Source organism: Melitaea cinxia, chromosome 20, assembly GCF_905220565.1.
Source record: "Melitaea cinxia chromosome 20, ilMelCinx1.1, whole genome shotgun sequence".
Classification (NCBI taxonomy): Eukaryota; Metazoa; Arthropoda; class Insecta; order Lepidoptera; family Nymphalidae; genus Melitaea; species Melitaea cinxia.
The window spans coordinates 1,155,172-1,167,275 of record NC_059413.1 but is presented as its reverse complement, the minus strand read 5'-3'; the positions used below and the strand labels follow the sequence as shown (position 1 = coordinate 1,167,275).

The 12,104-nt window shown below is 37.4% G+C and overlaps 1 protein-coding gene across 1 annotated transcript in view; it reads right to left on the bottom strand.

Moving 5' to 3' along the window:
- Nucleotides 1–494: 494 nt before the first annotated feature.
- The window catches only part of LOC123663604 (fatty acid synthase-like), a 34,378-nt gene continuing 22,768 nt past the window's right edge, over nucleotides 495–12,104 (bottom strand). The window contains exons 28-47 of the mRNA XM_045598276.1: nucleotides 9,249–9,361; nucleotides 8,548–8,712; nucleotides 7,825–7,997; nucleotides 7,713–7,772; nucleotides 7,601–7,660; nucleotides 7,489–7,548; nucleotides 7,377–7,436; nucleotides 7,265–7,324; nucleotides 7,153–7,212; nucleotides 7,041–7,100; nucleotides 6,929–6,988; nucleotides 6,285–6,434; nucleotides 6,002–6,208; nucleotides 4,695–4,797; nucleotides 4,468–4,627; nucleotides 3,877–4,027; nucleotides 2,992–3,139; nucleotides 2,251–2,427; nucleotides 1,213–1,315; nucleotides 495–1,131 (exon numbers count right to left, since the gene is read on the bottom strand). Of these exons, the coding sequence (XP_045454232.1) occupies nucleotides 548–1,131; nucleotides 1,213–1,315; nucleotides 2,251–2,427; nucleotides 2,992–3,139; nucleotides 3,877–4,027; nucleotides 4,468–4,627; nucleotides 4,695–4,797; nucleotides 6,002–6,208; nucleotides 6,285–6,434; nucleotides 6,929–6,988; nucleotides 7,041–7,100; nucleotides 7,153–7,212; nucleotides 7,265–7,324; nucleotides 7,377–7,436; nucleotides 7,489–7,548; nucleotides 7,601–7,660; nucleotides 7,713–7,772; nucleotides 7,825–7,997; nucleotides 8,548–8,712; nucleotides 9,249–9,361 (2,714 nt within the window). The 3' untranslated portion in view covers nucleotides 495–547. The remainder of the gene's footprint in view (nucleotides 1,132–1,212; nucleotides 1,316–2,250; nucleotides 2,428–2,991; nucleotides 3,140–3,876; nucleotides 4,028–4,467; nucleotides 4,628–4,694; nucleotides 4,798–6,001; nucleotides 6,209–6,284; nucleotides 6,435–6,928; nucleotides 6,989–7,040; nucleotides 7,101–7,152; nucleotides 7,213–7,264; nucleotides 7,325–7,376; nucleotides 7,437–7,488; nucleotides 7,549–7,600; nucleotides 7,661–7,712; nucleotides 7,773–7,824; nucleotides 7,998–8,547; nucleotides 8,713–9,248; nucleotides 9,362–12,104) is intronic.

The following is a 12,104-nucleotide window of genomic DNA, read 5'->3' as shown; positions in this document are numbered from 1 at the left end:
ATCAGATGGATTCGTCTGCTCGTTTGGCCCCATTGTTATAAAAAAAAATGTAAGCAATTTTGAATGTAAAGTATCTAGTCTTTTGGAATAGGTTGACGACACTATAGCGCAGTATTTGAGCAATCAGACCAAAAAGTTTGTATCTATTTTCTAAATCTCTTTTGTCTTTTGATCGTTTGCCTTTTTAATTACTACGTAAAATATATTTTAAGTGAAAAGAAAAGTTAGTAACTGAAGGGAAAATAAATAGATGTCTATGTATTTTCATTTTCATTTGTTCTCATTTTGTATCAATCTATTAATTTTAAATATAAGGTTTTTAATAAGTAGGAATAATATATATATATATATATATATATATATATATTTATATTGGTGCGAACTGTCAATGTTATAAAATTGACGAATTGCGAATGTGTTTTTAGTAAGTCTGTTAGTTGACTAAATTATAATTATTTAGAGGCATCATTCAAAAACTTCAACTTCAAACAATATTCATTAAAAGAAAGAATTTATTCCAGAAGCAACATAAAACAATTAGAGGTGATTATTGAGTAATGTTCGACACGAAATAGTTAGAGCTAATGATGTATGTTTCACAAAGGTTTTTCTTTTCAAAAGCTTCCAATATCGCGGGATCTAGGTGGCGATTGATAATGTTACTGCAACTTAGATCTTCGGCAGCGAAGGCGAATGGAGCTTGTAATTCATATTCTATAACAGGCTTCAAAGAGTATTGTTGTAGGTTTGACGTCTTACAAGTCGTGCTCGATCGAGGACGTATACATATCAGTTGAGAACGAAGTTGCCGAGGCTCGTAATTATAACGACGTACTTGCAAAATCCTTCCGTAAGCTGCTTTGATGAGCTCCTCGGTGTATTGGTTTGAATGAACCACTTGATCAGATGCCAAATTAACACAAGCGGTAACCTTTTCGTTCCAAGACAGTTGATTAGACATAACACTGTCCAACTTCTCTGTATCTTCATTGTTAGTCAACAAAGTGTACATGTGACGTATGACAGCGTTCTGGAGTTCGTCGTCAGTTTTGTAATCTTTAAGTATTTCTTCGAAATGCTCCTGTATCTCTTTTGGTGTACCTCCGAGACAAAAAACAGTGCCAGTTAATCCTGAAAATTTACCAGGATGAAGTTAAGTGAGTTGTGGATCAATGAAAAGAAAAAATATATTTTTTCACAAAATTTACTCACCTTGATCTTCAAAGATTGCAGCAATTTCTAAAGCTATCATTACACCGCTTTCGTAACCCAATAAATAAAATCCATCCGATAATTTTGTATTCTTCTGGAGAGTCTGAAATAAACAAACATTAATAAATAAACAATAAATAAATATTTATCTTTTTAGTATCCATTTATAGAGTAATAATTGTGTTTGCTCGCAAACGAAAAAAAAAACCGACTTCAATTACATCGACGAGTAATACAACGTAGATCGACGAAAAAATAGTCAAGTAACTATGCGTTATCAAAGATTACTCAAAAAGTAGGCAGTGATCAGATCTCAATAAAATTTATATGTGACCACATGACAAACATCAGCTTTCGATTAAATTAAAAATTATCAAAATCGGTACACCCAGTAAAAAGTTATTGCGGATTTTCAAGAGTTTCCTTCGATTTCTCTGGGATCCTATCATCAGATCCTGGTTTTCTTATCATGGTACTAAACTAGGGATATCTCCTTTCCAACAAAAAAAAAAAGAATTATCAAAATCGGTACATCCAGTAGAAAGTTATGCGGTATAATACAACGTAGGTCGACGAAAAAAGCGTCAAGTAAAAACGCATTATTAGATATAACTCGAACAGTAGTTGTTAGATCTCAAATAAATTTAAATGGGACCAATTGGCATACACCACCTTTCGATTAAAAAAACATTTGTCGAAATCGGTCCACACGATCAAAAGTTCTGATGTAACATACATAAAAAAAATACAGTCGAATTGAGAACCTCCTCCTTTTTTGGAAGTCGGCCAGAAGCCAGAAGGCCAGAAGTATCACAAATGTTGATCGATGCGCTGCTGATTCTACCCCCACCCCTCCCTATGAAATCTGGCTACCATACCGCAGGAATATATATAATAGTTGAAAAAAATATAATTCTATATCATATCATCAATAATTTTGTGTGACTTGATGTACTTCCCCGGTCGGTTTTCTGGACATTTCTGGCTGTGCCCTACCTTAATAAAAGAAATTTCAGCGTTATAATATTTGAAAGAAACCTTTGCGAATCGGTCAGCTATGTCCCGCACGGTCTCGTGCGGGTCATCCAGGCCGGGCTGCATGACGAGCGCGGGCAGCTTGGAGCGCTCGCACAGCGTGCGGAAGCGCGCGTGGTGCCCGTCCGCGCCCGGGACCACGCACAGGTACGTTTGGTTTACGTCGAACTCGTCGTCGCACTGTCAACATGTTTAATTATTCATTACTCGCATGGTAACAAAACACGAATCGATACAAAGTTGCTACAAAATACAAATTTCTAAATTTGTATTTCAATGACAGCCGAGCACAACATACAATTTAAATGTATTCATTAAATTTAATGTTGATATAAAAAATATAGGAGGTTCGACTCTTAACTGCGTTACTTCAAATAGAGGGTTATGTGGGTGTTACAGATCACGTTCCAAATGAAAAAAAAACCCACCCTACGTCACGAAATGTGTCACGCGGAGCGAGTTTATAATAGTAGCTCGTCTATGGAAACTAAGTCAATTTTTAAAGATGGGCTTGGAATCCTCTTTTTCACGCAAAACGTGATCTAATATAGTGTTGATGGTTATCTCTTGGCAAAGTAGTATTGATTAAATTTGATGACACTTAAAATATTTATCTACATTTTTAACAAAATTGATGTCTGGTATAATTTTTTATTTATATTTGAATCAGTTGTATCAATTTTTTTATACTTTATAAAGTCATGTAACCAAATGAATTAATTTTTTTTTTACTATACGGCTTACCTCATTAGAAATGTTTGTGAGTGTCGGTAAAAGGATCATCTCAGTTGTAGCTAGAAGCTCATCACTATCGATGTAGGAAATAAATGTCTCCAAGCCTTTGGTTTCTTTAAAGACCTTTTCTGATAAGCTTTCCCCTAAGTCGATAAAGCTACAAAAAAACAAACAAATCTAAAACGAAATAAAAATACAATACATGTAGGTATTCTAAAACTCTTATTATTATATTTGTATCCAGCCTTAAACATCCCACTGTTGGTCACATACGCCTCTTTCTCCATGAAGGAGAAGGATTGAAGCTAAATCCACTACGCTGCTCCACTGCGGGTTTGCCGATATGTGTTATACTCGCCCTACTATTTGTAACAATTGCTATCAGGTATTTCCGATAACAACCGGGACCAACGTCTTAGAGTGCTGACCGAGGCACGGTGGGTAGAACAACAAGGACAGAGATCCAAACGGAAAAGAAGTACCCTTTCCGAGCGGGAATCGAATTCGCAAACCGTCTGTGTTTATGCTCACACCCATCACTACTCCAGAACGGTTGCTGTCTAAAACCCTTAAATACCTATCAAACTATTAGTTCCAACTTTCAATTCTTTGAAATACACAGGCCGAAGACGGGTAGCAGCGTCTTCGGTGCGACAAAGCTAGCTCTGTGGTCACCAACCCGCCTGCCCAGCGTGGTGACTATGAGCAACACACATGAGTTCACGCCGTTTTTAGTGCGACCTTGTGGAGGCCTATCTCCAGCAGTAGACTGCGATAGGTTGAAGTGATAATGATGAAGTGATGAGTCAATATCCATATACCAGGGAAATCTTACTTTTTTGAGGTGTTAAATATGGCTCACATTGTTGTATCTTTTTATGATAAATTACTCACTTTGAAATGGTCATCATATCAATTTCCTTTTCATTGAGCAATGTCAGCCAGACATCTCGCAAGTGAACTCGTAAGAGTTCAAGTTTAGTGCCATCGACGCCTAAATCTCTCAACGTGGCGTCCCGTGGTCTATCCTTTGTGATTTGTATTCCTAAAATACACAGTCTAAAATTATTTACACAATACACATGTTTGTCATACATATAATATACATAATTATATGTAAATCGCCAAAGTACGCGCATACTGAATGACATCACAAAATTGAGTAATTTTTTTCTGTTTGTTGTCATCAAGACAAGTTTTACATAAAGAGTACACACGTGGTCATCTTTTTTTTAGGTCCGTAAACAAGCGTAGGGCTCATCCGATGGTAAGTGATTACCATAGTTTATAGACGCCTGCAACACCAGAAGCATCATAAGCGCCTTTTCAACCCTATACTCAATTCCCCCCAGGTGCTGGTCACCTTACTCACCAACAGAAACACAATTCTGCTTGAAAACAGTATTATTTAGCTGTGATCTTGTGATTGTCTCATTTGCTTAAATAATGTGATTTCAAACAATAAAAAATGTAAATATCTTTTACCTGTGATTAATGCTACCTCATCTACTAAAGATAGTTGAGGAACCTGTTTCGGCGAATGTACGATTACAAAGCGCTGCTTGGAACACAACGCTTGTTCAATAGCATTAACTGCGCTAAGTACTGAAATAGCTTCTTCAGATTTATTCACTGAATCCTGTGGCTATAAAAGAAAGATTAATAAAATATCGTTTAGAAGTTTTCAAATTTAATTTATTAATAATTATTACCTGTTTCAAATTGGGTAACTTGATTGAAGTTACGTTTTCCTGAAGGTTTTTTACAATCGGATTTAGCCAACAATTATTTCCAGTATTTATTATTGCGAAGTTTCTAAAATGATATAATGATATCTAAATTAATATTTTACTTATTAATACTATGATTTAAATGTAATATGGGATAATTAACCAGCGAAGTGAATGCAATTTGTGCACACACAATTGTACTCATGACCACGCCTCTTGTAATAGTATTGAAATATTAGGAATACAAATATTTTTGGCCATTCCATTGGCGATGTTTGTGGTGGCACCTGGCTTCTACTCCGCGGGTTGTGAGTTCAATTCCCGCCTAAGTCTGGGTGTGTAATTTACATTTATAAATGTATTATTTTCATGTCTATTTATTAAAAAAAATATATTTAGCTATAGCACTCAGCTGTTATCAATAATACAAGCATCAATTTGATTATCTTAGGAACGAATAACCACGTGTGAATATTATAAAATGCAAAAAAAAACTAAATAACTAACAACAAATATGGTAAATATTCTGTTTCACATATAAGCCATAGCGTTATTGACTACGGGTGTCTAAATCTTATATATAAATCTTTCGTGTCACAATGTTAGTAACCGTACTCCTCCGAAGCGGCTGGACCGATTTTTATGAAATTTTGTGTGCATATCGGGTAGGTCTGAGAATCGGCCAATATCAATTGTTCATGCCTCTAAGCTATAAGGGGGGGGGATTAATAACATATATGGCAAAAAAACGTTTGTAGGGCCAGCTAGTATTAAATAATATTCTTCATTGCACTTAAATTTTTGGAAAATTTTAACGAATAATTGATTACGGATTAATTTGAGTGAGAAGCTTAAAACACCTTTTTTTAACCGATTTCAATAAGGACGCGATTACTCAATTCGACCGTACATATATAGAAGTAGAATAATCTTATACCGAAAAAGAATGCAAGAGAAATATGGCGTTGCTCTTCGGTATGACTAGCATCGTAGGGATGCAAGGCCGTTTGGAACGTGAAGGAGGAGGGAGAATTTGGAAATGAGAACGGAAATATTCGGGAGAATTCTAATTATAAAGTACTCTGTAAACAACAGGGTGTGCATATCACGGCGAAGGTCGATTGGGAGCCATTTAAGTTGAGCACGAAAAAATGATATGTGGTCATGCTTACGGAACCTGTCGATGTTTTTAGCATCCTCCCTCAAGCGTTTCAGGTTCATGTGCTTAAAATCGCGCTGAAGTAAAACTAACAATTTATAGAACAACTTGTAATAGCTCAAATGCTTACTTCAATGTTGATTGCGATATCTGTGAAGTCAACAGCAATTGTTCCAAATTCCTCGTAGCACTAGCGGCTTGCACATCCGGCGAAACTACATAATATATTCCTTCAATACTTTTCAAGGACTTATTTTTCTCAACAATATTTAAAAGAGATGTCTTTAAGGCATTCTTGTCCAACAATTCGACATTTATTCCCTGCGATTTCCAATTCCTATAAAATTTTAAAATCATGTATTTGAACAAAGTTAAAGCGAAAGTAATAAGTATGATTTGAAAATAGTACATACTTCAGGTTAAATGACAGATAGTTCGATGGATTGGAACTAACTATAATCAGTTTTTTGGCTCCACGTTTTATCAATCTGTTGGCCAGATGCATTCCTAGTACATCATTCTCCAAGAATAGTAATTGGTGAAGTTCAGGAGAGCAATTGACTCTGAAAAGGACACAATTTTACATGCATAGCGATCAAAGTAATAACTAGATAACATTGTCAAAATTACTCATCAAAATAGTGAATTAAATCAGAAAGAAGTCACAAAAAATAAATAATTAATCATTATATAGTGCGGAATGAAAACGTATCTATGAATACACTTTTTTAATATCTAATATATTCTCCCAGCACAACGCTATTGCAAACTTATAACTGTTTTAGTTTAAGTGAGGTAAGAGGCAAAGTAGGAAATATTCTTTTCAAAATCTGGAGCAGCCCAACTGAGGAAGTACATCGACCTTACAGAAGATCATAGCTAAATAATAATTTCAAGCAGTGGGTGATCTTGTGAGGTACTCCTCTTACTAGATGACCAGAGCTTTTAGGTCGGCAACGCGCTCACCGTTAGGTAAGCCGGTTACGTTTGTTTGCCGACCAAGTTGTTTAAAAATGAGTTCCATCTTACTAAGCACAAAACAAAACGCAGCACTCACTGCGGGTGCACGGCGGCGGGCTCTCCCCGCAGGTCGAGCAGCACGCGGCCGCGGTGCCGGCTAAATACAAAGAGTTTCACCTTACAAAGCACAAAACAAACGCAGCACTCACTGCGGGTGCACGGCGGCGGGCTCTCCCCGCAGGTCGAGCAGCACGCGGCCGCGGTGCCGGCTAAATACAAAGAGTTTCACCTTACAAAGCACAAAACAAACGCAGCACTCACTGCGGGTGCACGGCGGCGGGCTCTCCCCGCAGGTCGAGCAGCACGCGGCCGCGGTGCCGGCTAAATACAAAGAGTTTCACCTTACAAAGCACAAAACAAACGCAGCACTCACTGCGGGTGCACGGCGGCGGGCTCTCCCCGCAGGTCGAGCAGCACGCGGCCGCGGTGCCGGCTAAATACAAAGAGTTTCACCTTACAAAGCACAAAACAAACGCAGCACTCACTGCGGGTGCACGGCGGCGGGCTCTCCCCGCAGGTCGAGCAGCACGCGGCCGCGGTGCCGGCTAAATACAAAGAGTTTCACCTTACAAAGCACAAAACAAACGCAGCACTCACTGCGGGTGCACGGCGGCGGGCTCTCCCCGCAGGTCGAGCAGCACGCGGCCGCGGTGCCGGCTAAATACAAAGAGTTTCACCTTACAAAGCACAAAACAAACGCAGCACTCACTGCGGGTGCACGGCGGCGGGCTCTCCCCGCAGGTCGAGCAGCACGCGGCCGCGGTGCCGGCTAAATACAAAGAGTTTCACCTTACAAAGCACAAAACAAACGCAGCACTCACTGCGGGTGCACGGCGGCGGGCTCTCCCCGCAGGTCGAGCAGCACGCGGCCGCGGTGCCGGCTAAATACAAAGAGTTTCACCTTACAAAGCACAAAACAAACGCAGCACTCACTGCGGGTGCACGGCGGCGGGCTCTCCCCGCAGGTCGAGCAGCACGCGGCCGCGGTGCCGGCTGGCGGCCTGCAGGCGGTAGGCGCGCGGCGCGAGCGGCGCGCTGTACGTCACGCGCGACAGCGGCCGCACGAACCCGCGAGCTATGCCTTCGATCACCTTGGCTTGCAACTCCTGCGATCGACAACCAAATATTCAATAATTCTTGAACAGGGTCGGGAATCAACGCCGTAGTTTTGGTGATGCAGACTATAAGCTTCGTTAATCGCTTACCATTACGTGAATCGTACGCACTGCTTTTTTCTATAATACTATGTAAGCAGTTTAAAATATTAACCTGTTATGAAACCGATATCCATCTAAAGTAATTAATATGGGTAGGTTAGGTATAGGTAGGTCGTAAGTTATCCTTTATAATTATTAAAATCTAGAGATAGGTCAACTATGAGTTAGACGTAGAGTAGACGACTAGGAGGCTACTTATTAATTGGTAAAGATTTTACAAAAGTACCTAATTTTCAAAATTAACTTTTTGGTTAATTAGAATATTAATATTTCTTTTAAGTTTTTCTCAAATTACATATTTTATATTTCTGTTCAAATTTCGTCTTTCGAGTCGTATATGATTAACTCTTTTTTGCATTTTATTATACTAGTATAATAATTTTCAAAAAATTGATTCAAAGGATCCTAATTAATCAGTAAGTTACCTAATTTTACTTACTTTCAATTCACCTTGCTTATGAAGTTCCAGAATCGAATACATATCTAGATTGTAGTAAGATATTCCCTGTAAAAGCCACTTCATGCCAAGATTGTAATCTTCGCGATTTGGTAAAACAGCTGTATCAATTACAATCGCCAACGTATCACAACATCTCAAGGAAGCCTGGTGATTAAAAATAATTTATGACAAAATTAAATTCATACGTGTTACATACTAAACTAAGATCACATGATAGTAATTAAAAGAAGATCCAAGCCAAATAGTAGTTTGACGACGTTTTAGCGCAACGGTCATATCACTGGATTGTGGCTGTTGCGCTGGCTGTTGCAGGTTCGATCCCCGCACATGGCATACATGATTGTGTTTGGACGTTTGTTCTTGTATATTGTGTATATTTCCGAACGCCCGACAAAGGAGTAAATATAAGTAGGGTAAATCTATTGAGTGCGAGTCGTTTATATATTTTTTGTTCACAATATTGTTCTCAAATACGGTTATATTCCAGTGATGAGCAAGGCAGCCAGAGTTCCGGGAGAGAGTCGTAGGTAGAGTCGGTAACGCACTTTCAATGCTCCTAGCAATGTTGCTGGCGTCCGTGTGCGCCGCTTCCTTGTATTCACTTACCATCAAGCGGACCATAAGCTTATTTGCAATCCTAGTAGTGTAAAAAATTACCCATTTCTGTATTTTTTACTTACATTTTTCATTTCTCCGCGAACAGAACATATTACTAAATTTACACCTTGTCCTTTTGTGGCATTTAGGACCATATCGGTACCAGTTATATCACGCGAGTTTGATATGTGCTCCTCTGAAATTAAAAAGTTTTTTGTAGTCATAAGTTACATACTCCTTTTTTTGTGTACCGATTGAAATCCGAAGTTTATTATAAATCACTACACCGTCTTTATTCTGCGTTCTCCGCTAGATGACGTTGTATCTACGCTATCTCTAGAGCTCTCCACACAGCTGGTGAAACTAATTAATATTTATTTATAATACAATTATAAAAGCGACAGCCGGTTGCTAAAAAAGCAAAGTTTAATTAAAATTTATTATTACAAAACTATAACTAATTAGACGCGACAATTGTTCGATGTGAGAAACAAGAGTGACTTAAAATTAAAGAAGCATCGTTCAGTCGGGGAAAAACAACAAAACAACCGGCTAACGATTCGAGACGTGGGAATGTTTCGGAGCAAACTCCGGTCAGCAAATCCTGGAATAGAGCGTTTCGTAACAATACTACTAGGGCTGGAGATAAAAATAAAAATTATTTTGGATTTTGGAAACAAAACAAAAATTATTGGAAGTTGAAATTTGTATTTACCTGTTACGATTATCATCTGAAGCCCATGATAAGAGAAATGTTTTCTATCTCCTAGTGGCTTGTGATAAAATGTAAGAGTTAAATAATCACTGATTTATGCATTATTGATTAAGGAAAAGTAGTACCAAACTCAGTTCAGTAGCAGACAACATACAGTATTCTCTCATACTGGACTTCGGACGTCCATGAGAATATGAGAAAAAGTGACTCTTCCGACCATATACATCAAAATCAAAAATAGCTTTATTCAAATAGGCTCCAAGAGCACTTTCGAATCGTCATTTTACAAATTAAAACTTTAAAAATAAATTATTATTTTTGTAAAAGTGAAGCTACCACCGATTCGGAATGTAGATTCTGCAGAGAAGAATGGGCAAGAAACTCCGCATTTACTCTTTTGAAAATAATATATAAACTGTGTTTTAGTACAAAATTAGAAACATGTTGCATGAAATACAGCGTCACTAAGTCCACACATCTTTATCAACTATGTAATCCTGCACCGAGTAATATGCTTTATCTATTAATTTTTTTTTAATAAAAACTTTAAATTTATGTTGAGACCATTCCAAAATCGTTTGTGGTATTTTATTATACATGCGAATACCATGACCCAGAAAGGAAACGTTTACTTTGCGCAGACGGAAACTTGGAGTTACAATTTTGTTATTCCTTCTCGTGTTTACAATGCGATTATTACTATTTATTTCAAAACAATGATTATTTTGGTGGATATACATAATATTGTTATAAATATACTGTGACGCGATCGTTAATATGTCCACCTTTTGGAAAACATCCCGTAGGGAGACTCGAGCTCCAAGATCGTAAATGCCGCGAATAGCCCTTTTTTGCAAGATAAATATAGTCTCAATATCTGTAGCATTATCCCACAGTAACAGGCCGTAAGACATAACAGTATGGAAATAGCTAAAATATATTAAGCGTGCAGTTGCAACGTCGATCAGTTGTCGTACTTTTCTAACTGCGAATGCCGCGGAGCTGAGTCTACCATTCAAGGATGACAAATGGGAATTCCACTGAAGTTTTGAGTCCAAATGTATCCCTAAGAAAACTGTAGTATCATTGACAATAAACCTCTCGTTATTTATTATAAAATTATAATTTGGATGGTTAACATTAGGTAATGAAAACACAATGCACTTGGTTTTTTGGCGTTCAAAACCAAGTTGTTTATTTTAAACCAATCTTGAATTCGCAACAAAGAAGCGTTCACGTCATCATAATTTACTTTTTTTCTATCAAATTTAAATATTAGAGAAGTGTCATCTGCAAATAGCACTATATCACAAATATATTAACCATAAAATGGCAGATCATTTATATATATTAAAAAAAGAAATGAACCCAGAATCTACCCCTGTGGAACGCCCATTTTTAGCACAGATCCAGAAGACTTCGTTCCGTTTATTGATACGTGTTGAATTCTATTAGATAGATATGAAGCAATTAGATTAAGAGCTTTACCATTAACGCCGTAATACTCAAGTTTACTTAATAAGATCCCGTGGTCCACGCAATCAAATGCCTTTGATAGGTCACAAAATATACCAATAGCATTTTGTGATCTCTCCCAGGCGTCATATATATGTTTAAGAAGTGCCACACCAGCATCTGTCGTAGAGCGATCTCTAGTGAAACCATATTGTTCACTGTGAAAAATTCTATTAACTATAAAATGTAAAAGAAGTTGATTTAGCATATTTTTTTCAAATGTTTTACTTAAGGACGGTAGGATTGAAATGGGTCAATAATTACTGGGATCACTTCGACTTCCCTTTTTAAAAAGTGGTAAAACTTTACTACGTTTTAGCAAATCTGGAAAAGATCCCACTTTAATAGCTTTGTTAAGAATTAAAGCTAAGTACGGAGCGAGGTCATCAATGATAGAACTAATTAATTTAACTGAAATGCCCCACAGATCATTTTTTTTTAATATTAAGACTCTTAAAATCTTTAAGAATATCTAAAGAATCAACTTGCGAAAATGAAAAATCAACATTACATTTGCTTACGTTATTTTTAAGAAGTTGGGAAGAATCAGTTGAAGATGAATTCAGTCGAGAAGTTAAGTAAATGGGTACTTTATCGAAAAAGGCTTCAAAGACGTTAGCCAACTTGTCATCCGAGCTTACAACAGCACCATTTATTTATATTTAATTCAATTGGTATAGTTTGCTTATTACGTTTCCCACGGATACTA